Source organism: Etheostoma spectabile, chromosome 1, assembly GCF_008692095.1.
Source record: "Etheostoma spectabile isolate EspeVRDwgs_2016 chromosome 1, UIUC_Espe_1.0, whole genome shotgun sequence".
NCBI lineage: Eukaryota > Metazoa > Chordata > Actinopteri > Perciformes > Percidae > Etheostoma > Etheostoma spectabile.
This window is the reverse complement of record NC_045733.1, coordinates 5,113,111-5,137,702: the sequence shown is the minus strand read 5'-3', so window position 1 is coordinate 5,137,702 and position 24,592 is coordinate 5,113,111. Positions and strand designations below refer to the sequence as shown.

General features: G+C 39.9%; 2 protein-coding genes across 3 annotated transcripts; one reads left to right on the top strand and one right to left on the bottom strand.

Moving 5' to 3' along the window:
* Positions 1 to 358: 358 nt before the first annotated feature.
* Positions 359 to 10,886, bottom strand: LOC116691934 (fibulin-7). The gene is made up of 9 exons (XM_032519862.1): positions 10,867 to 10,886; positions 10,196 to 10,418; positions 7,218 to 7,377; positions 6,739 to 6,909; positions 6,015 to 6,140; positions 4,970 to 5,143; positions 4,746 to 4,883; positions 1,543 to 1,678; positions 359 to 1,355 (listed from the first exon to the last, which is right to left on the bottom strand). The coding sequence occupies exons 1-9, from the start codon at positions 10,884 to 10,886 to the stop codon at positions 992 to 994; spliced, it is 1,512 nt and encodes a 503-aa protein (XP_032375753.1). The 3' UTR covers positions 359 to 991.
* Positions 10,887 to 11,192: 306 nt separating this feature from the next.
* LOC116691306 (C-type lectin domain family 18 member A) lies at positions 11,193 to 24,094 on the top strand. Of its 2 annotated transcripts, XM_032518837.1 has the most exons (12): positions 11,193 to 11,430; positions 12,629 to 12,720; positions 16,919 to 17,152; positions 17,296 to 17,393; positions 17,788 to 17,909; positions 18,196 to 18,303; positions 18,418 to 18,510; positions 19,005 to 19,111; positions 19,249 to 19,378; positions 19,516 to 19,612; positions 20,434 to 20,525; positions 22,691 to 24,094. In XM_032518837.1, the coding sequence occupies exons 1-12, from the start codon at positions 11,316 to 11,318 to the stop codon at positions 22,726 to 22,728; spliced, it is 1,326 nt and encodes a 441-aa protein (XP_032374728.1). In that variant the 5' UTR covers positions 11,193 to 11,315; the 3' UTR covers positions 22,729 to 24,094. The 2 variants fall into 2 exon arrangements, with proteins under 2 accessions (XP_032374728.1, XP_032374736.1); XM_032518845.1 differs by lacking the exons at positions 20,434 to 20,525; positions 22,691 to 24,094 and adding an exon at positions 19,778 to 20,011.
* The last annotated feature ends 498 nt before the right edge of the window (positions 24,095 to 24,592 follow it).

Below are 24,592 nucleotides of genomic sequence, written 5' to 3'. Positions count from 1 at the left end.
GGGCAGCACAGTGGTGACACATTTAATTACACATATCTAAAATGCCACAGGTTTTCCAAATATACATCTCGTCATGAAAGGGAAATGATGACACAAAAATTACTTGCAGGGTGCATGTGGATTTTTGTCTGTGTATATGTGCAAATTTTAAAGTTAAAGTTATTCATGTACTGTAAGAACACAGTGGCTCTTTGAGCAGCCTGTCTTTGGCAGTCTGTCTGCTGAACAGCACTGCTCTGTACTGCAAGAACTGAAGTGTTTCCTAAACAACCACCACCCACATATATCACTATATGTTTATATACAGTATATCATAAAGTAACATTTTTTTGCTTTTGAAAATAAATAAAAACTTTTTAGGCTTTATATAATGTTTTAATGTTTGTATAATAGTTTTACTGAAAGCACAATATAAATAAAACATGATAGCAAAGAGAATTACAAAATCTTCACAAGTCATGATTACGTTTCCAGTATACGTAACATAATGTCAACATAGCAGGACTGTCATTTACAAAAATAACACTTTCTTTCAGGGTGGACTACATATCTAAATATTTCTGGTTCCTCCAATTGAATGCTGTTTTACTGCTACATGTCATTCACCTTTCATATCTACTACACTAATTTTTGTGCAATAAATGTTTCAGTTCATCCACACTCTCGTTCTTATATAATTAACCCAAAGATACATTCCTGAATTTCTGTGGCTTATCACCAATGCTCCTGAAGAACCCATATTCAAAAATGTTTATTGCACACAGCAGTGCAAGACAGGTGTTAAACCAACCATCACATGAGAGTTCTTGTGCTGGTTCATGATGACTTTACTAGTTTTCAGACCTGTCTACAGCAACTTCTTTAGCAACAGCACACTTATACATCCAATTATCACACATGCATGACCAAATAGAGTCCTTAGCCAAATCCTAAACAACTCTTTCTTTGGCCTTTGTGCTCTATGTGTGTTTCCACTTTCATCTCTCTCTTTCTAGAACTCATACTGGGAAACAAACATGGTGACTTTCGTAATGTACTTCCCCAGCTGGACTCGTCTCTCCAGCTCACTCATCTCCACTTCTGCCTCCAGCGTGGCAGGGCCCTGCACGGGGCTTACCAGCATCAGCTGACATGTCACACGGTCTGAACGCTGTACTGTGAAGTGGCGCCGAGCTTGCCTTCCTCCCAGCAGGGAGAAGCGAAGTGTGTCACCCATTGGACGTAATGCTGAGACCCTGAACATGACGCGGGGAGCTGACAGGTTGGACACTGTAGCCAGGTAATGGTAGGAGAAGGAATTTGGGGTCTGAGAACATGCCTTGTTGTCCACAGGACAGGGGTTACGTTCACAGCGCCTGGAAAAAGAGTTCATCCAAGAGTGAGAGTTGGTTTTAAATGGAGTTTAAGTTATACTGTCAATGGTTTTATTTGGTCTAAGACATCGTCCCCATATCTACTTATAATCTCAAATGAAAAAAATCACACTTATTACAATGCGAGGTGAACTTGGAATGCAAAAAAATTATTAAGAATAATGCTTACATAGGCGCCGTCTTGACATATGTAGCATTAGGGATTTTGGGACAGTCCACACGGACACACTGGAAACCGCCATACGTATTAATGCACATCTGGTCCTTTGTGCAGTTGTTCTGTCGGGTGGCACACTCATCAATGTCTGTGAAAAAAAGAACATCCACACTATAAGACATTTATTCAATCAAAATGTTAGCTGGGATATCATTGTATGAATAAGTATAGTAATTAGTTTTTGATCTTCAGTTTTTTTCATGATTCTTAATGAAACCTGTTCATAAATCGATTTAAAGTTTCTCAAATGTACAAAGTATGAGCTCTCAGAAAAATAAATAATTTAATGTCTAGAGTTGATGTTGGTACTTAAAGCTTTAGTGCGTAACCTTGTGATATTAATGAATTTCTGTTACATCCAGGTGAGGGTTGGCCTCCGCCAGGGCTGCGCTTAGTCACCAATCCTGTTTGTAGTATTTATGGACCGGATATCGAGGCGTAGTCGGGGTGGGGAGGGGTTGCAGTTCGGTGGGCTCAGGATCTCATCGCTGCTTTTTGCAGATGATGTGGTCCTGATGGCATCATCGGTCTGTGACCTTCAGCACTCACTGGATCGGTTCGCAGCCGAGTGTGAAGCGGCTGGGATGAGGATCAGCACCTCTAAATCTGAGGCCATGGTTCTCAACAGGAAACCGATGGAATGCTTTCTCCGGGTAGAGAGTGAGTCCTTACCTCAAGGGAAGGAGTTTAAGTACCTTGGGGTCTTGTTTGCGAGAGAGGGGACCATGGAGCGTGAGATTGGTCAGAGAATCGGAGCAGCTGGTGCGGTATTACATTCTGTTTATCGCACCGTTGTGACGAAAAGAGAGCTGAGCCAGAAGGCAAAGCTCTCGATCTACCGGCAAGTTTTCGTTCCTACCCTCACCTATGGTCATGAAGGCTGGGTCATGACCGAAAGAACGAGATCCAGGGTACAAGCGGCTGAAATGGGTGTCCTCAGGAGAGTGGCTGGCGTCCCCCTTAGAGATAGGGTGAGAAGCTCGGGCATCCAAGAGGAGCTCGGAGTAGAGCCGCTGCTCCTTCGCGTCAAAAGGAGCCAGTTGAGGTGGTCCGGGCATCTGGTAAGGATGCCTCCTGGGCGCCTCCCTAGGGAGGTGTTCCAGGCACGTCCAGCTGGGACGAGGCCTCGGGGAAGACCCAGGACTAGATGGAGAGATTATATCTCCAACCTGACCTGGGAACGCCTCAGGATCCCCCAGTCGGAGCTGGTTGATGTGGCTCGGGAAAGGGAAGTTTGGGGTCCCCTTCTGGAGCTGCTGCCCCCGCGACCCGATACCGGATAAGCGGATGAAGATGGATGGATGGATGGATGGATGTTACATTCAAGCCATTGCCAAATGAATTGCTACAAAGCTAATAATTAGCTCCACACAACTCTCTCTGTATTTCTTAGTATTGCTATGTTCAGAAGATTGTGGTGCAGGCACGGCGTTTTCAATAGGCCCAACCAAAACTTTTCTTCAAAGTTTTGTTTTTAAATACATTTTATTTTTTCAAGATTTATTAAAAATTGGCTAACAATCTCATAATTTGTGCTAAAATATTTTAAATGTTTAGTTTTCAAAACATTTTAAAAAGCTGGTTATATCTATTCTGATGCTTCTGCGCAAGTTCAGCAGACAGTGAGGTTTGGGATCAGATGCAGCCTGTCGGTATGCTAGGCTAGCTCCAAGTGATCTGAAAGTGTGAAAATCATTTCCAGTGAAGGACGGTGTTGCATCAGTTGTTGTTTAGGTACCTTAAACGTGCATGAGTGGTATCAGTAATCTACAACCAGGAGATGAAGGAGAGTTCAAATCCACAACACATAGCACATCTTTGTCTCTACCACCCCAGAACACTTGCGCGGCCAGTGCCGGTGTTAGTGCCTCTGACTTGCAAGTGGATAATAGCCTGTAGATCTGTCTTTCGTGGATGAGTCCCCTACTCAACCAGTGCTAAAGTAGGCCTGTACGGTCGCTTCTTCTGCTTTAGCAAGTTTAATTGTGTGGGACCGCTAGAGGATGTGTGCAGCCAATCTGTTTGTATTATATTATGTTGTTATATGAGCTATATGGATTAAAATAATGCTGCAGGCGCATTTATATTTCTATATCAGCTTGTAACTGTTGTCAAGTTGTTTTTTCCCTCATGGTTTTCTCTTGTTAGGGCCAATGATGCTTTAGAGCTTGTAAATGTGATTTTTTTCCTTTTGTTAAACATGTTCATAACATGAATCATCCCACTAAAGTAACAGTTTGTCTAGGAAGGAAACAACGAGTCTTGTTTTACATGACAGATCACGTTTTTGATGAACAAGTTCTGTGCCCGAGTATTTATTCAAACTGTCGGGCAGTGTTGTTGATCTGTACTGTTGAAAACTTAAAACAATTAAACAGAATTGTCAAATATTCGGCCTCATGTTATGTGAGCAGAACTAAACTATGTTTTGGGGAAACATTAGATGCCTGACCACTTTTACAGTCTATAGGCCTTAGGTCTATAGAGAGATGCGCTATAGCGGAGCCAGGTATGGTGCGTAATGGAGATTCCAAAGCGCTCTTCTTTGGTCAAAGCAAAGGAGAGCAATCGCAGATAGGTCGGTCCTTTGCACTGTGACTTGAGAACATTTTTAATTCAAGGCCCACCCACAATGGGTCTGGCCCAACCAAAACTGGAATCTTGGCGCCGTGACTGTTTTGGCGTCCGGTGACTTTCCTGCGTAGAAACTTGAGTGAAGACAATTACCTCCTCTGAAGAGTCTGTCATGTTTTTTAATGCTCCGTGTCCTTCTTGACTACTAGCAACTGTGTGGAGGACGGGGTGGAGGCACGATCACAGAAGGCTTGTATCAGGTGGACATGCCGACAGTTTTGTTTTCATTACTTAGAATTCCTTATGGGGGTGACAGAAACTACACGCTATAGCTTTAACATATTAGGCTTTGTATTACATGTAGTCTAAGCAACACATGCTGTATATAGCAATGTTATATATAAAAATGAGACACCAGACCAGAGGTGATTAGTTGTTGTTTTGAGTTTTCTCAGCAACTTTTGGTATTACAGAAATTAGTAAAACAACATGTTTTGGAATACTTTATGTAATGTTGAGTGCAGATTTTTGAAATTAAGAAAGGGAAAAGTTAAACAAAACATAATAAAAGAAAAGTGCACCTTTACAGCTGCGTCCATCGCGGGTCACATTGTATCCAACGGGACAGGAACAGCTGTAGCCTCCAGGAGTGTTAACACAACTATGTAAACACAGTCTCCCTGCCTGGCCATTATGGAACAGCTCACATTCATCTATATCTAGAAGTGAACAATGCACACGCAGTTGACATCCCACATGGAAACCCAAATATATGTGTTAATTTAGTCACAGGTATTAGTTGTACCAGTGCAGGTGTTGCTGTCCCTGCCAGAGATGGTGTATCCTGGCTCACAGGTACAGTGGGTGGTCCCCTGTATGATGGTGCAACGTGATGGACGGACGAAGGGCCCAGTGGTGGCAGCCGGCAAGGTAGCAGCAGCAGCGGTGGCGGCAGAAGTGTTTGTCATGGTGACAAAAACTGAATGAGGAAGACAGGAAAGAGGAAAAGTATGTTTTCATTCCCTGCTGTAATTGGTTATTTCAAAGTTGTCTATTTTCAGTCCAATTAAGTATTGTGAGCTTTAATCCAATGTGCAGATGAACTTAATGTGCAAATTCAACATTGTTTCATGAAAACAACCCTATGCTTATGATTCATGTAATTTAGTTGGGCTGCTGTTTTTAAATCTTTTTTCAGGGTTTGGGACTGGAATTTGTCTGCAAGTCAAACTCACCAAAATGTTGGCATCACTCAGCCTCATTATTATTAGCCTATTTACACAAATTATGATGTCATGTTATTTTAATAGTATAGTCAGGTATCTAGTCACTACGTCTGACATGATTTGTCACCATGCATCCATGGGTGCAAAACTCCTTAGTGAGTGAGAGAGTGAGTGAGTGAGTGAGTGAGTCTAGCCATGATTGTGACATAATAAATGGAGCCTAAAGAGTGGGCTATTGGAAATATCAATTAAATAGAAAAAAAACAAAACAAACTGGGCTCCAGAGATTCACAGTCCACCATCTACATCCGGGAGCAGGCCAATGCTCAACCAGCATCGCCTTGGACTTCAAGCTGGAATTTAATAAAAACCCACTTTGTGGTGTGTAGCACTGGCAAGCCAAACTCCTGGTCAATATAATCTCCTTTAGCAGCAGACTGGGAGGATTTGGATACTAGCCTATAAGAAATATGCCCTCCAGTAAAGTGTGGATCTTATTTGTTGTATGTAGCTTCTAATATTAAGATATTAAAACATTTGTTGCAACCCAAGACCCAAATCTCAAGGATTGCAAATGTTAAATGCACTACAACTTCAACGTGTGTGTGGTCCGATTTTACCTACATGTTGGCATGGGGCTCTGGCAGGTAGCTCCAGCCCAGCCTTTGGCACAGACACAAGAGAATTGGTTCACTTCATCCACACATGTCCCACCATTCTGGCATGGAGATGATGCACACTCATTGATGTCTGGGGGAAAAGAAAGAAAGGAAGATTATAAAAAGTGACTCCATTGCTACACTTGAACCTCCTGGAGATACAAGAACATATGCTTTGATATTTTATGATAAGAAGATGTGACATCATTGCATATGCATGCTAGAAAGTGAATGAGAAAGAAATGGAGCAGATGAGTTAATGTTAGTGTAGGGCAAACCCTGTCTTGATCAAACAGCCTTTGAGCTGTTATCTTAAAGTCAGCAAGCTGTCAGAGGACATACAGATTGGAATATCACATGTCACGCCATTCAACAAGCTCTCTCAACAACTAACCACAATACATAAAGAGGAAATATGATCATGAGTCAAATGAGAAATGTATCTCTACATAGAAAAAATGCGTAATGCACAAAAAGAGGAATGGCAATAGAAAGCGGGAGATGGGACGGTTACAAAAGGACGATGACAGGGTGGTAAAAGTGATCAGTGGGTTAGATAACAGGATGAGTGATGGTTAGGGCAAAGAAGAGGAGAGACCCTGATGGGAAGAGGAATGAGGAGGAGCCAGAAGAGAAAGTGACCATCACAGTGAGGGCCAGGTAGCAGAAGATCCTTGCTGGACTCTCACCTCGGCAGGTGGGCTGCTGGCCGCTCCAGGTCAGGCTCTCCTGACAAACCCTGCTCTCTGATCCAACAAGCTCATAACCAGGGTCACACAGAACGTGAACCTCATGGCCCACGGCATGCAACTTGCCGAGTTTCCTCCCATTAATGGGAACGTCCAGTTTTGGGCAGGTACCTCAATGGGATTGAAAAAAAGCAGAATGGCAGATATTTCATTTTATTTGATTTATAATTTATCTCAAACAATCAACAATGTTGCAAAAGAAAACAAAACAAATTAAAACCACAAAATTAAAACACAAACAATCAGAATTTACCAAAGACCCCTCCAAAAAATACAGGATAAGTTTGAGAAGGAGCAGGCGGTAGCATACAGCTCATGAGGTCCTGCCCCTACTTCACAATATCATAACACTACGAAACAAATTGATATGCAAACAGCTGACATTTGAATGAATCAGTCTTTCTGAGGGTTTTGCTTACTGTTGATTGCTCTTGTGGTCTGCTTCCCTGTGCTGCTCTGCAACAGGTTTATTTTCTTCTTTAGGTTGCGAAGACTCTGCAAGTAAGAGGCTTCATGGGCTGAGAGAAGCTTCTGGACTTGCTTTAGGGAGCCCTGTATTTCCTGTTTACTAGGGCAGTCCTGGAACAAAAAAGAGGAGATGACTAATGTCATTAAATGTTGATTAATATTTCACAACAGCTTCTTCAAAGCTGTAATTCACTAACAAGATCAACATATGCGTGTACCAATTCTTTTACAAACCACATCATTGTAAACAATTCAACGATGTTGATATGAGAAGTTCATGATTTTTGTTAAAACAGGAGCATTTAAGAGTGTATTGCACTGTACTATACATAGTGTTACTATTTCTTAAAAGGGAGTGCTGTTTTGCTGAATTCAAGAATTAATGAATAGAGAAAAGCTACTCCTCTGGCTCAGGTAAGTTAGAATAAATATTTGTCGACATAAAAAAGAGACTGCAGGACCACAAGCCAGTGATATCATTGATGCATTAGCCAGAGAACTAACTTTTCATTCAGTCACAAGACTCAAAATGTTTGGTTGATGACATCTTTACAGCCAAAAGATGTTATGGTTTGGTATTTTGTTATATGTTTTGTCCTTGTGATTGTGTTATTTTTTTGGTCTTGTATATGTTTTAGTCCTTGGTTGCTCCCTTGTCTTGTCTAGTGGTTTCTGTCTTGTGGTCTCTCGTGAGTGTCTGTATGTTCTGTTTCCTGTTTTATTTTGATAGTCTGGTTTTCTGTGCTGTCTTGTCTTCAGTTTTACTTCCTGTGATTTCCCGCTCTTGTGATTACCTGCTGTCTTCCACCTGTTTCCCAGCCCTTGTGTCACCTGCCTCTTGTTATCTCGTTGCCATCTGTATTTAGTCTTGTTGTTCCCCTTGTCAGATCATTGTAGTGTTACTGTGTACTGTTTCTTTGTTTTCTGTTTTTACTTTGGACTTTTTGGTTTCCATTTTTTTTTCTGCTTGTTTTCAAGACTTTTATGTGCATTTCTGAATTCATTAAGTCATCAAAACAACCTTCAGTTTCCACCTCTGCATTTTGGGTCCACCATTTACCAACCTTCTATAACAAAAGCTCTAAAGATATTTTTGAAAGTGTGAGCCCCAAATTTTTTTAGTAACCTTAAAAAAGCTTTCTGTAGTCACCACCAAACTGTCCATTTCATCACACTCAATTGTGTTGCACTTTTTTTTTTTGCACAGTTCTGAATGACTGAAATTTCAGCCACCAAGGTCCTGTTGCACAAAACCAGGATAATGGATTAAGCCAGGATATTCAAGTTATCCTGGATGAATTTGGTTTTGACTGGTTGACCAATAACGTGGTCTATATACGTATATAGTGTAGTGCACATTCAACACACAGGGAACGCCACAATGGTTCTTAGTCTTTTTGTTTTGGTGCTGTCACTTGTCAGAAGAAATAAAAAATAAACATGAATAATACATTGTTTTACATATATGCTTACAGTGTGTATTGAAGTCACTAACTTCTTTGCCCTGTTCTGATTTTTCTGTATGAACATAAATTGTAGAAAGATATTTAGAATGAGACTCTGCAAACGTGCAACCAATTAAGCCACGATGAGCGGATCACACTAAGTCAAGCTGCGCCTTTTCACTTATCCTGGATATCTTCATTCTACTTTTGTGAAGGCCCCAGATTACCTTACTTAAAAGTACAGTATGAAATAAAATGAAGGCTCTAATCAAAACTTGAAAAATAGTCTGCTCCACTGCATGCAAACAAATGAAAGCCTGCTGAAGTAGTCAGGCCCTTAAAGACCTGTGCAGTACAGAGGCTGGGCTGTTGTGCGAGCAAGTAAATGCCAAAAGATCAGAGTATGTTTGGCAACTGTAAGTATTTGCAAGCAGCAACCTCCTTGTCTCAAAGCTATATAACTCAGTCATAAACACAGGAACACTCTCTGAAGGTTTAATATTCTTGTGATGTTTAGGTGTGACCCTGTTTGGATTACAGAAGATTACAGTCATTTTAGAAGAGGCGATGAAATCAGCAAAAGCTAACTCGCTGCTTGTGTGCTGGAGGTAGGGGTTGGGGTCAGTACAGGGTATTTACTCCCTCAGCATAAACATCACCTGTGCTACAAACTCCCTTTCTATTGGCTGCAGGGGCAAGGGAGTGGCACTGCCTGGTTTTCTGGCCATGTCCTCTTCAACAGTGTCATTCTACGCCTTGTGCCCTGTCCTCTCATGTTTTCAGACAACCAATTAGTGTTTCGTCCAGCCAGGGTTATGTAAGAAGAGTCAATATTTGTTAAACACCTTTCTGATTTGGACAGAACTTGAGTCTGGAGAGGCTTGAGTCAGCCGGGGAGGGGGGGGTTGTGTTTATAGTGCAGTTGTCAAAGGCCTCTTTCTGCCTATGCTTAGCAACATTTCACATGGTTTCATATTAAGAGGATGCATGCAGTCCTGGAGCTTAAAATTACAGTAGTGTATTATATCTAACCAGAGTTACAACATAAATACATACACACCTAAACCATCCCACTCTCATTGTTCCTGAGAAACACAATAAAAATATGCTGGCCATGTTTCAGTAACACACATGCACAGCGAGTGTATTCATTCACTGGAGCCTCTGGGGACTTGTTTCTGAACCAAAGTAAAGGTGACTCCAGGTTTGCTCTGTAAAAAGATTTTTTTATGTAATGCCAAGCACGGACATTCACAGTAGGCGCTGTTATGATAAAGGTTACTCAGATTTTTGTGTGCATTTTTTGCCTTTTAAGCCATGCATGGAGTTTTTAAGATGCATGTTGTAATAAATTAATCAATTAAATAGAACAGAATATAACTGTCTTTTTTGAGCATGTGTTAAGCCTTTCAACTTAATTAAAATGAGGTCTTATACTCTAAAAACACCCAACTGCATTAGCCTGTGACATTGAATTCACTCACCTGTCCAAAAGTAGGATGGAGCGAGCAGAAACACAACAAGGTGATGACAATCGCAGCAATCATGTTTACACTGATCCCAATCCAAAGCGCAGTCCTCAAATGTGTTCGAAAGTTCAACGTTGTAGGCAGTGTGAACTTTGAGTGCGTGCATGGACTCCAGATGAGAAAATGACCACAGTGGAAAAGCTGCTGCAAAAAAACGTTGAGGAATGTTGGGTTTACTCTTCAGGAGCCAATCAGGGAAAAGAGACTTATTAATATCCCTTTACTTAACTTGGTGTGCACTTCCTCTCTGGTCAAAGCAGTTAGTTTATATCTTGTTTATACAGAAGTGGAAGAAAACTGAGCTCTATTGGTAAAGACGTTGATGATCTAAATCATGCGAGAGATGACAGTCATAATCATGATCTTACAATAATAATCTTATCTGATATTGTTAACTTGTTTACAGCAGTAATATTGTCAGTAATGTTAAATGAAAACAACATACATATATTGTAGAAAAAGGTTATATTCTATATTCTTTTTATTTATTATACCTAAATATCATCTAACTGATTTGACAGTAGGATCACTACAGAGAAGCTGTGCCCTCTGCAGGAATATATTTATACATGCATTCCTGTACTGTATATTAGTTATACTGAACAAAAACAGACAAAGGGCCATACCTGACCTTATGGCTGTACATCATGACAAAGGGCTCTGTGTAGCGAAATAGCTATGACAGTAGAGTCAGGAAAAACATTAATGAAGATGACAGGTAGTACGTATTTATTTTCCCTCTGGAGAATATATTATTACTGAAGGCCAATGGTACAATGGGGAGTTACAGCTGAAAAACAAAGTACATTTTTTTAAACCATATTAAAACATTTAAAAAAACTCTCATTTGCTTTTTGAAACTAAGCAGTCTTCAAAATCTTTCAAGATCTTTAAAATGTCATCAAAACCCTACCGCGTGTTTTTTAGGAATAGTGGACTCTCTCTGATGTGCTCTGCGCTGCAGACCGGCGTGAAAGCTGTCGAAGTAAAAAGAGGGAGGAGAGGAGCAGGAAGGAAGGCAGGATAACTGGGAGCAAAGTGGTCACTGTTGTTGGAGATACTTCGGGAGTTCACAATGGGGTCTAGAACAGCGTCCAAGTTTGTTGTTTTTCTGTGTCTGCTGCTCCCGTTTATCCACTCGAACCGGATTAATCCAGAAACACCGGAGCTCCAGAAGTCCGCCGTCCCCGGTAAATACACTTCAAGCGGTGCGCGAGTCAGGTGGCCACGAGGGACAGTAGCCTACTGTAGAATTCGTGGTGCAAGATACACTTTATCAACTGGCACACGTTTTGACTGCTAAATAGAATGTAGACATTTTCCTTGATGTTATTTAAGTTATAGCAGTTAGGCAATAGTAAGTGTAAGAGAATACTGTTTTATAACTGGAAGTTTTTGCAATCATGTGTAAGTTGGGGGCTCGAGTGGGATTTCTTAGCTGTTCAACTCCATCTGGCAAAGCACCAGCAGCCCAACTTTTCTGTCACTTGTTGCTGTGCTACAGAAGTTTGGCATCAGCTTAAAATGACAATTTTGATGGCATTTTGCCAAACACAAGGAAACATTGTCAACCCATCACTGAGGAACTGACTCTCTACTCTTTTTTGTAAAATAATAAAATAATAAATAAGTAATTTAAAGTAGTGAAGTAAGTTAATTAGATCAAAACAGATTAAAGTCTAGTCTAAAACGGCATTAATTCACAATATGTCCTTACATTAATTATTTAAGAATCTTGGGCTTAATTTAATGTAATATGGGAGATGTTCAGCATTGGCCTCACTTAACTTTAACCCTTTTATCTATGAGCAGTATACAAAGCTGTAATACATAATGTATTATTCTGCTTATACATTGTAATTAAGCAGAAATAAGGACATTTTGTCCTGTGTTGATGTACAGTACACTGCAAAAAAAAATCAAGAATACAAAGATATTATTGCCCAAATATTTCAAGACATGATCTAAATATAAATATATGCATAGTGGATATTCTTTGATCACAGAGGCAGAGTTCATGTTCTGAGCATATCCAACTCCAGAATGGGACCCATTATACTGCTAGAATCTGGAGTTTATGTCATCCCAGATAGTATAGCTAGTGATATGCATGGCATATGTACAGCACATATACAGTACATTGCAAAAATTATCAAAACATAGTTAGGAATTTTGATTAAACTTTGTTTAACCACGCTGACCCTTGAGTTGAATTGTTAGTGACAGAGTGTATTAACCCATGCTCCAAACACACACATGCACACATATACACACACACACAACACACACACACACACACACACATCCCGCCAACACATTTGTATTATGTTGCCATGGTGATGGCAGTAGAGGCACAGATACTAAATGAGTGTTTCTGTTTTCTTCCAGGGCTCGGGGTGAAGGAGCACTCACAGATTGTTGCCCAGCACAATAGACTGCGCAGCCGAGTCAAACCCATGGCAGCTAACATGCAAAAAATGGTTTGTGGCGTACATTGTCTGCTTCTTAAGTGTGTGTTTGAATGGCATGAATGCTGTCACCTAAATGTGAGTTTAAGGTAGTTTTACACTGTCTCCACGGTAACTGCTGATTCTCACACCAAAGTTTAGTCTTCTTCTGCAGCACATAGTTGTCATTTTTCAAGAGTTACTGTTCTGTACTGTAGACTCTCTCTCTCTCTCCACCCATGGAAGATATTTGGCCATGTTTGGAAAACTTAACCAAAATGCTTTTGAGTTCAAAAGAGCTTGCAACTGGCAGTGCCAGGCCTAGATAATAACAGTAGTGATCAGATATGTGCTGTGTGAAAATGTGAAACCCTGTTTTAGCCTGATGTGAGGCAACTGTCTTGAACAGCTTGCAGTGCCAAAAATCCGGAAATTTGGTTCAGAGCTCTGTTTTGACTGTTTTTCAATCTAACTGCACCAGGTAGGCTGCATAGCCACAGGCAAAGCCAATATCAATAACATGTTTACAGTTATCCCACGACAACATTCAGGAGCAAGAAGGAACTTTTTTGCGGTGGTTTTCTTTCAAAACCACCACAGTATTTCCAGTGGTGGATGAAATGATATTTTACTTAACTAAAACAACTTAGCCATATTCCATCAATAGTTGTTTCACAAAATATTCCTTTAAAAAAAAAGTGAAATCACTAAACAAAGGCATGGATAGAGGTTTTTAGTTTTAGAACTGTCTTCCTCTGTGGTGGTAATAGTCTCAGCAGTGTAAAATATTAGTGTTAGTGCATCATTTGTTTTGCTCTGCTGCAGGCTGAGTGATAGTGGACAGTCAGAACGAAGCCAAATCCAATTAGCCGCGGGTGGTCTTGTGAGGGTCGCTCAGTGAAATGATACATTTTTATTTTTTACCAGAACAAGACCAGAACGGCGCAACATTTTAATTTGTTACTCTTTTAGTACTGATGATCAACACATACAGGGGAAATACTGTGCACAAAATGAAATCATAAATTTGACAGAGCAGTCAGAGGGTTCAAGTGTTGCTGAATGTGCAGCAAGTCTTACTATTAATTTGTGACTCATGATCTCTAATCCCACTCTCTGCAAAACACCCCAGCTACAGTAAATCCTCTCCCTATCTCATTCCATCTATTGCTTCGCCATACAGTACTTATCTGCACAACTGTCTCACATGTATGTGATTATGACAGAGAGGTAACAATGTATAATGGAATTCACAATGCACTAGCTATCCTCAGGGCCTAATATGAGATTTGTGCCAGGGCAAAACTTTGTCATAGATTACATCCTAAAAGCCACCCGTACAGTCTGAGCCCCCTTTCTTTGACTGCGCTTCAGCTTCGCAGAACTGTTCTCAACTGATAAGGCAGTAATGAGAAAAAGAGGATGTGGATAATAATTCTGCATTCTCAACTCGCTATTACAGGTAATTTCTCGACAAAACCCTCGGAGCAAGCTTTGCCAAGTTGAAGAGGCATATTAAAGAGCTTTACTGATAAACGTTAAGCGGCTCAAGGCTTCGGTTGTGTTTGTGAATGTCTGGATAAGGATTTTTCTTCACACAGGAAAGAAGCAGTAAGAATTGTGGTGAGATTGGGTTGATGTGATTATAATATAAACCTTTAGGCTTTGCTTTCAGGGTGACATAAATGACCAATAATTTAGGAATGAATGATGCTCCTCCCTTTCGTACCCCTGTGTGGAGGGTTTCTTTGAACTCTTGAGAAAGTATAGTAATAGGGTCACACAGACAAAAATGAAAGTATTTACTTTTGATATGTAAATCATGACTTCTGTTTGTGAGATTGTATTGTATTAATCTCTCTCAGAACTTCTCAAGCTCCAGCACTTCAATGTAACACAGTTAGGGTGGAAAAAACAGAACTGCAAAGCTTCACAGTAAAATATGAAGCTTTATTGATTTTTCTAATTTGGTACACAACAGTGAGTAGTTGTTGATAATGCCACAAAGATAGACTGACGGATAAACTCTCATTTTTCATAATGAGTCATTCACATCTCCCAGCGGATACAACATGACATGCTTTGAAATGATATGTCATAGATGAAATATTGCCCGGTGACCTCTGGTGGCATCAAAGTGTGAGCCGATGACTTTGGCTGGCTGACATCAGAGAGCAGAGTGAACAATGATCTTAGTGGGGGCTTCGCCTTTCTACACCACACATCAGTGACATACCTCTGATGTCGTTTCTCCAAACTCTGTCTAACTGTACACAAAAAGACATTTGATTAGATTATTTAGAGGTTCTTTAACCTAAAAGAGATCCTACTTGTTCAAGAGTGTACCACTTTCTAATAAGGTACCATTTATAAAGGGTTTATAAGTAACTAAACTCTTCTTGTGATACATCAACAGACTCCAGAGGTCCCATTCCAACTGTTTAGCTGCAGAGTTCAGACATCTTTTCAACAAAACGAGGTGTTTTTTATGGAAGCCCATTTTCTCCACTGGAGGCAGAGAGACCAAAGAAATATCAACCCTCCATTAAACTCCCATTAACAAAACAAGTCACGAAATGTCAAATTAACAGAGCATTACTGGGATTAGGAACCAAAATTACAGAATTTCCACCTTTCACTACAAGTTACTGAAACATATCTCACATTATTGCAAACGGTTATTAAATTATGTGTTACTACCCAACACTACTCCTACTAATTTACAAAGCATTAGTAAATGATGTACTAACCCCTGATGAAGCTATTATTTACAATTGATAAACCCTAAATGAAGTGTGTCTTATTAGAAAAGAGTTTAAAACTAATCTGTCAGAGGTATAATACCTTAAAATTAAAGAAGGTGAACAAGTAAGAAAGTGGCAATGCAAAGATGATACTCTTTCAATTTCAATTTTATTCAACTTCACTCAATTGTATCATTTCATTCATTTAGTTTACGTAGCATGGTTTCATACAAACCTTGAATCTGTAACTTTCCACCTTCTCTCGTAGTGAGAGTATCTGAATGTGATGTTTGCACTGCAACAAATTTGGCCGAGTAATTGATTGTGGAAAGTTAGTGTGTTGTTTATTTGAATCAGCCACTGGAAATCTTGGAAAATGTGCCACTTAGTGAAGTATTTATATGAGTGTGTAGCACACAATGAGTGTCAGTCTGTGTTTGTTGGTCCTGCCATGGACTGGCAGCTTGGCCAAAGGTGTCTCCCTGCCTATTGCCTGCTGTACTCTAAGCTGGCTCCGACCCCTGAAAAGGATTAAGCTGGTAAAGAAAATCACTTATGCACTATTAGGAATGACCTTCATGCCAAATAGTTTTTCCTTTCATCCAGTTTTAATCAGTATCTACAAAGTACAATATGACCTTCCTTAGGGTAAGTCAGACCCATAGGCATCATTTACAGGGGATGGAGGGTTGCAACCCCCCCAACAGTCAAAACTGGCCAGTGTAACCCTCCCTCAAAACATATAATCATTTCCTTTACTTAAATAAAGACATTTGGACCATAAGTTAATGCAGGAAAGGCACAAATTGAATGCAGAAAATTATGTGTTTGACATTCAAAATTTAAATTTTTTCTTAAAAGTGGAAATCTCAACCCCCTCAATGTTGAACCCAAAGTTCCCCCCTGAACGGACCCCACTAACACATTTTGATAAATAAATGAGTTGATGATGGAACTAATGATGTGATTGCTAATGCTAATGATTAATTTCAATAAATACTTCATTCATTATTTATGTGGAATTGGCTAAGACTCACCAAAATGAATGTAATGTTATGAATTAAACAGTTTTAGAATTTCCTTCATTAAATTCCCAGGAATGGGGTGTGGGTGTGAATGCTGTGACAAATATTAATGGTCTAATCTGACAGAAGTGACAACAAAACATGATAAACATACTCTGAAGATTTGTTGGACCCTAATACTGAAAATTGTACAGAAAGAGTTGAAAACCTTAGATTTTATAAAACAGATCTGCTTACAAACAATTTAATCAAAATACAGAAAAGCTTCTAAAACACAAATGTTCCTCAGACTACAGTCAGTGTGCGGGTTAGTAGTAGACCTCCCCTGTCTGCACGTAAGATCCTGACCGAGAGGGCTAAAATATGTGCAACAAAATTACATTTTCTCTTAAAGGAGTTTTACTGTAATTGTTAAAAATGAAAGATGTGTAATGATATTATTAAATATTATTGTCTTTATAGGAATGGAATGAGAAGTTGGCACTACTTGCGAAAGAGAGGGGATCATTGTGTCACACAGACTCGCCTCCTCAACACTCCTCATCTATCAGACATGTTGGCTGGAATGCACATCTCTCTGCTTATGGTGTCACATCATTTTCTGATGCCATTCACTCTTGGTTTGAGGAGAGGAAAGATTTTCTCTACTTGAGTGGGCAATGTAGGGAGAACGCCACCTGTCAACACTATACACAGGTATTATCAAGCAGATGCAAACTGTACCTATGTTTGTGTGGAGTCATACTTACTACAGACGCCTCACAGACATTCAAACAGTATTTGTGTTTTTTCTTGAAAAGTGCTAATGTAGTGTGTCCAAACCTTGTGTTGTTGTGTAGTTGGTGTGGGCCTCTTCAGGTCATGTGGGCTGTGCAAGCCAGCTGTGTCTGAGAGAAGGAGACCTCTGGGAGATGTTTGTCTGTGCATATTACCCTGGGTAACAATTACACACTCTTCAAATGAAATGTTAAATTCATCTGGGAACAGCAGATTATACAATTGGCAAATGAATGTAATACTTAAAAAACAATAGTAAAAAATAACAAACCGTTTTGATCTGAATTCCAGCACACAAATCATTATAATTGTGGAAAACAGGTCAATACCATATGAAAGGTCAATACTACTTTCAAGGGAGTCCTTGGTACATATTAACTACCGGTTGAAGGCCTTAGAATGTGTTTGTTGTAAAATCCATGTTATGTGTGGATATTTTATTTGACATTTTGAACACTAATATGCTTTTAGCCTCCCTGCTGCTACTCTAGATCTTGTGCAATAGTGTGTCTTTTAGTTAGTGTGTTCTGCAGTATACATTTGTGTTGATGCAGGGGCAACTGGGAGGTGAATGGTCAGCTGGTGATGCCTTATAAGACGGGTCCATACTGCTCTCTCTGCACCTCTTCCATGTCTGGCTGCTTTAGACTGTGGGACCATGTAGGTGGATTATGTGGTAAGACATTGGTATGTCACACTATTCCAAAGGATAAAATGGAATTTACCACGACTTCCACTACCTCTGATGTTGTTATGTCCATTACGCTCCTCAAGGTCATTTCTCATCTACCACCAATGTTATGTTTTGTTCAGTGTTTCTACGAGTTATTTTAAATGCAGGTTTGCCATTCATGAAGCATTTAGCGTAGTCCATGGTATTCTGCTTATCTCATTCAACTAGAACTTTTGTGTGCGTTTTTGTTGGTGTCCCTGTGTTGGTGTGCATGCACATTTGTTGTCAGAGATTCCAAAGAATCCGTGTCGAATGAGTTGTGGTCAGCACGGCCATCTTAACATCTCATCCTGCAAGTGCACGTGTGACCTGGGCTTTACCGGACGTTTCTGCCAGGGTACCACTCATTAACATCAACATTATTGCTATCAGGCCTCATTAAATTGGTCTGTTTTCTTGAATGTTCTTAGCAGAGAGGAAGGTTTCAGTGTACCACATGTCTGTTTTTCAGTACGGTGCAGTGTGCAGTGTGTTCACGGTCGTTTCAAAGAAGAAGAATGCTCTTGCTTGTGTGATGTTGGCTATGGTGGTGCTGAGTGTGCAGGTAAGTGCAGTGTGTTTCTTTGTGTTCATATACCTCAGCAATTTGTACTCCTAGACACAGGAATGGTTTCAATTTCAAAAAGATGCACACATCCTGATAAAATTTTACTTGTTTGCTGCTACATTCTGTCTTTATCTTGAGGGATGCCACATTTGGTGACATGATAAAAAGACAGTGAAAGCACCAGGACATTGACTTGTTAACGGTGTCAACAAAGACCATTTAGCAGTAATGAGATTCGCAATATTTACACCTTACTGTATAAATTATATTTCTGTGCATATTCTAGCTCAATAGGCAACAGAATTATTTCCCATAGGTTGATTTGGGTTTCTTTTATTAATTTCCCTGGATATAATTCTGCAAATTTCATTAAACTTTTGCATCTGTAATGGCTTAAAAGATTACAACACATTTAAGACCTGAGCCATAATGCATGGTCAGCATCATTATTGTTAAGTTTTGGCGTATTTTGGTGGCCTATGTACCAACAGAGAAAGTGCAGTTTCCCTTCCACAGCTGTGATGTGATAATAGATGGTGACTGCTTCATGGTGTCATCAGAAGCTGACACCTACTATGGAGCCAAGAGTCACTGTCAGGTGAGAGACAGGTGTGTGTTGCCCCCTGAGAGAGTGAGACAAGCTCTACAGCCATTGTACCTCATATACTGTATATCTACATACAAGGACTTTCATTCTGCTTTCAGTGTGACTATTTATTTTGTTTACTTCACCAGGAACAAGCGGGTATTCTAGCTCAGATCCACAATCAGAAGGTTCAGGACATCCTTGCGTTTTATCTCAGTCAGCTGGAGACGAGCAACGAGGTCACCAACTCTGACTTTGAGACACGAAATTTCTGGATTGGTACAGTTTTTGATCTTGTTCATTCAAATAAATATTTTCTAACACCGGGAAGTACTCCCAGATTAGATTGCAGGCTCTCTTTGGACCAGATGCACTACCAGGTGGAAGTAAAAAACAGCAATGTTTTCACTTCATAGGTTTGACATATAAGCCTCTGAAAGGCTCATTTCGCTGGGACACAGGAGAGATCCCTAGATTCAGCAGCTTTGCCTTTGGGCAACCTGACAACCAAGGGTAAGAGACACATTTACTAACAGACATTAGCTACTGCAGAGTACATCATGAACATAGATGGCCAAATGAAATGGAGCTAAACAAACACAACACAGATCATCTGAAAGGTAGAAAATAACTTTTTTCTTTTGTATCATTCGTTTCGCTTTTTTTTTTAATCTACAGATGTGACTCTTTTGGATCTACAACATGTATGACTAGAATACTACTGCAGTAGCTACATACTGTAGTTTGGGCTTTCATTGGTTTTCATGTTAAAATTACATTATCCACAGTCTCAAATAAATTTCATTTTATACTATATGGAATAACCAGGACAGTGATGTTGGCTGACCTGCAAAGTGCACTCTGACCACTAGATGTCTCTCTCTTTCTGTCTCTCACTCCAGTCCTCTGTTCTATCTATCTATCTATCTATCTATCTATCTATCTATCTATCTATCTATCTATCTATCTATCTCATGTCATCATATCTATCTATCCATAACTATTTTAATCATTATCTATCATAATATCATCTAGTTATTATCTATTACTAACATTTCACAATAGCTAATTATGATTGTTAAGAACTGTTGTTTAACCATGTAGTCATGCATAAAGACATACTAAATCGTTGGATTTCAAATGTAGACTGAATCTATTGCCAAACATTAAAATGTTGATTTTTGCTTTTGATTTTCTAAGTAAAGACTACAGCAGAATCATGTCTTTCCTACACTGTCAGAAATTGAAACAACAAACTGGTCATGACATTTTTTCGCCCGATTACCTTAAAGTAAGCTTTCTAATCGCAGTCACTCCTTTCTATCTCTGTCTAGCTTTGGAAACTGTGTCGAGCTGCAGGCGTCAAGTGCCTTTAACTGGAACGACCAGCGATGTAAAACGCAGAACCGATACATTTGCTTGCATGGTAAGGCTCCTTCTATGTGAGGGTGGATCAAAGTGTTTAGGCGATGAAGATTGAATTCTCTTTTGTACAAATGACCCCCCCAATGTGATCGCCCTAAACATGTGACATTTGATATGGGCGATAATAGGAATTCAAAATAGTTAACACTTGCCATTGTCGACTTTGGGCACAAAACCAAATAGCTTATCACTGATCGCGTTGCTTTTTCTCTTGCATCAGAAAACTATACACATTTGGCTGCATGACTGGTTGGCTTTATTTCTTCAACTGCAGCATGTCCACATTTGATTTGCTAGGGAGACTGGCTTGTCCTCTTGTATTTCCCCCTAAACTTGGTATGCTACTGTATATCCAGCTGCAACTGATGCGGAAAAAACACCAGGCTTTGAACTTCATGGTGAAACAGATCTGTCCCCTGAAACAGTGGAGCTTGTACCATTAGAAAAGGATTCAATGCAGCTGATATGTGTGCCCCAACCTCCATTTTCCTTGCCTGAGTATGATTGTTGTTGATGGTGGTGACTGGCCATTCAGGCAGAAGTGCCGAGCGATCCTAGAAGGTGGCTGACCTATTCCCCAATAAAATAGATTGTGAGTGACTCCTGCAGCCTGTTTCCTGTCATGTTTGGCCATTCTTACCACCAGAAACCACCGTCAACTTCTCAAATAATAATACCTTTTAGCAAACAATTTTCTTTCACTCTTTCAATTTTACTTCCAACAAGAGTCTCCATCTGATGACTGGAAGTTTACTATTTTCTCAACTTTTAGGTCCAGTTTGGTCCACCTTCTTCTTTTTCATTGATCATTTTGGAGCATTTTAGGCATTCAGTAGAGAACAACAGATGCTGTGATTTGTGGTCAGCGCCTTAACCCCTAAGCCAAATAGGAGCCCTAGCCTACCAACTCCTGAGAAAAATATGTGGGTATTTGAATTTTTTTTGACAGAGATGTGAGACTTAGCCACAAAGTAAATGTGAAGGTCAAAAAACTAAAACAGTGTACCAAAAGTGTGGACTGCAGACTCAGGTGGTCAGTTCACCGTAATAAGTAAGTCTTTCACATTACACAAAGATTTATTTCAGCGTTCAATGTAAAAAATATGACTTATTAGAGCTTTACAGGGTTATGTATTTGTTTGGATAGTAGCACCTGCTGTGGTCTACTGTGTCCGGACAATTAGTGTTATCTATTTCACAGCGTCTGTCACTGATAATCACAGCAAGGTGATGTCTAAAATGTTAATCCAGTTTGTCCACAACATTGAAAGATCTGTGTGATCCTGCCTACACCTTCAAACATGGCACTCAGTCTAAATCAATGAAACTCAATTGCTCGCCATCCAGAGCCTTTGAGCAATCAATATGCGTCAGCTCCACAAAGGCCTGCAGTGTTTAGACACACACATACCACTTACATTGATTGTAAGGAATGAGACGGTGGCAGATGTTTAGTTTTATCCACTTGAGTGCATCTTTGCAAGTGGTTGATGTGTAATCTGGCATTGATTACCCATAGCTGAATGAGCAATCTACTTTCAGTGTGGTCAGGATGACGTTTTTACAACCAGCTTTGTGAAGACCTCTTAATGTCTCTCTTTGTAGTTTGTGTTAGTGTAAAACAGGACTATCAGATCAAGAGAGGGTTTGAGGGTCGGATTATATATCAGATGTAGTTAAACAGCAGCAGTATAGAGGTCATTAACAACGCTAAACATGTGAATATCCTTACAGCAATCATTTTCCCACCCTTCTTCTTGAGAAATAAAACCAACCTTTCACTGTAGCAACAAAGAGTAAAATGCATAAATTCAGCTGATTATAACAACACAAAGCCCTCCTTCTCCAATCAGATTAATTTCCGGCCTTCATTGCTGTGCTGTTTTACTGTAAAAGTGGCTATTGCACAGCCCAAGGCAGACACTAAGCTATGTTTCTTCAGAGGGAAGTGTGTGTTTCCGTATGCATTAAAAAGAGTCTATGTTGTGTTTTACAATATTAACAGTTTCATCACTGCCACATTTCAGTAGAATTTAAGAATTATTGGGGATTTATGAACACACTTAACAGGTTTCCTTTGTTTGGGGCTTTTGTTCTTAACATGCCAAATTCCATACATATTTGCATTGTTTCTAAAGGGTGTGTGTGTTTGTGTGTGTTTCACAGCTGCAGAGCACATAGCCCAGTGGGAGGATGGCAGGTGACCTGGATTTTTCAAAGGGGTGAAACTATGTTTTATATGTTGGTTGGGACAATGGCCACCAATGTTTTTTTCAATTATTGTACACAGATCCATGTAGTTTAGATGTACTGTATATACTGTACATGTTTGAATGTGTAATGCAAATGTATAAAGGGTTCTACGTTACTTATAAAACTACAGTATTTGTTTCACTCGTATGTTTTAGAAACTCAAGGACGATTCGTGTTTAGTCTATGATGGTATACTGCTTTTGTATTTTCATTTTTTACAGTGTGGTAAATGCAGTAAATGTGTGAAGTAAATCCAGACTAAATTCCAGCCAGGATTTAAACCTGATATGTCCACAAAACAACAGGGATGTGTTACCATTACACACCACAGGTTTTTAGATGTGTAGGTATAAAAGTGTATAGTGTACGTGGTTTGGTTTTGCTTTGTGTGTGTATATGGGGTTTTAAATGTGAATCAGGTCAGTGAGTGTTTAATGGGTCCGAGATACAAGGTCCAACACCAGACTGCCCTCTCAGTGACCAGAAGAGGATCCTGTTGGATGGTAGATAATGATACTCTCAGAGGGAAGAAAGGGACAAAGGCTGCAGAGAATGGGGTCACACCAACATGCAGAGCTGCAGCAAAATGGTGCAAATGAACAAAACAGGGATGGGGTCTCAGGATTAAACACCTGGAAGCAAGAGGAGCAAACTAGTACCCTAATTGTCTTTGAGCTCAACTGAGTTTCCACTTGAACCACACATTTTAGATTTTCCCTCTGCAAATTGACAGAAAATGATGCTTAAAGCCATCCTGAAACATCTCATGTCACGTCACATGCACCTGGCTCACACTGTGTTTACAAAAAACAGGCTTGTAAGGTTTGTTTACTTTTTTTTTTATATTAAAATGTCCTCTAATCCACCTTTTACGGTCATCTTAAAGAAATAGTTAAAACTTTTTGGGGGAATTACTTTTATTTAGTTGTTTACTGAGAATTAGACAGAAGATCAATACCACTCTCATGTCTTTACAGTAAATATGGGGCAGCAGCCAGTTAGCACAGCTTAGCATAACTGATAGCTGGGTGGAAAAAGCTAGCCAGCTGACAGCTGTTTGACCCTGTTTCCAATCTTATGCTAAACTAAACTAATCAACCTGTGGGTCCAGCCACATATTAGTGAGTTGTAACAATGGCATGTTGGGAAATTGTGAGCTAGCTTTACTAGAAAATGTAATTGCTGTCATTATGAACAATGTATGTTCGCACAACGTGTATTTGTAATAACTGAGCTACTGATGGATCAGATGAGGTTACATTTATTTTATTTACACTAAAAGGCCTTTTTCAATGCCACTGGTTAAAACATGTATCATGCCCACATTGAAAAAAACACAAGATTAATTCATAAATACAGTGTGTCACTGTATAAGAGCCGTATGCCGTGTAATAAACATTTTTTGCTGATGTGGTGGTTCACGCCTTTGGCTGCTTTTCTATACAAAGTATCAGGCCTGAATGTGTTTGTGTGTCTGTCTGTGAGTGTGCACCGCATGTGTAAATCTTCGCCTCAGACGCAACGCTTACGTAGCTTCCTGCTGGTCTCATGGTGCCCCCTGATAAGCTGGTGCTGCAGAGGGTTTCAGAATGGAGCTAGTGGCAGTGGAATTAGCTTCCATTGTCATGATAATGACAGTGATACTCTTGCCCCGTTCAACTCAGACCAGCCATTGTATGGAAACAGAAATGCAATTTCTCCTGCAGCAGCAACCGACAATCCTCTATGAGAGTGAAAGGTCCCTAAATGACTCCATTCAGATGAGGCTGAGGGGCCAGCAGCCAATTAAAGTGGGAGCAGCAGAACAGTGCCATC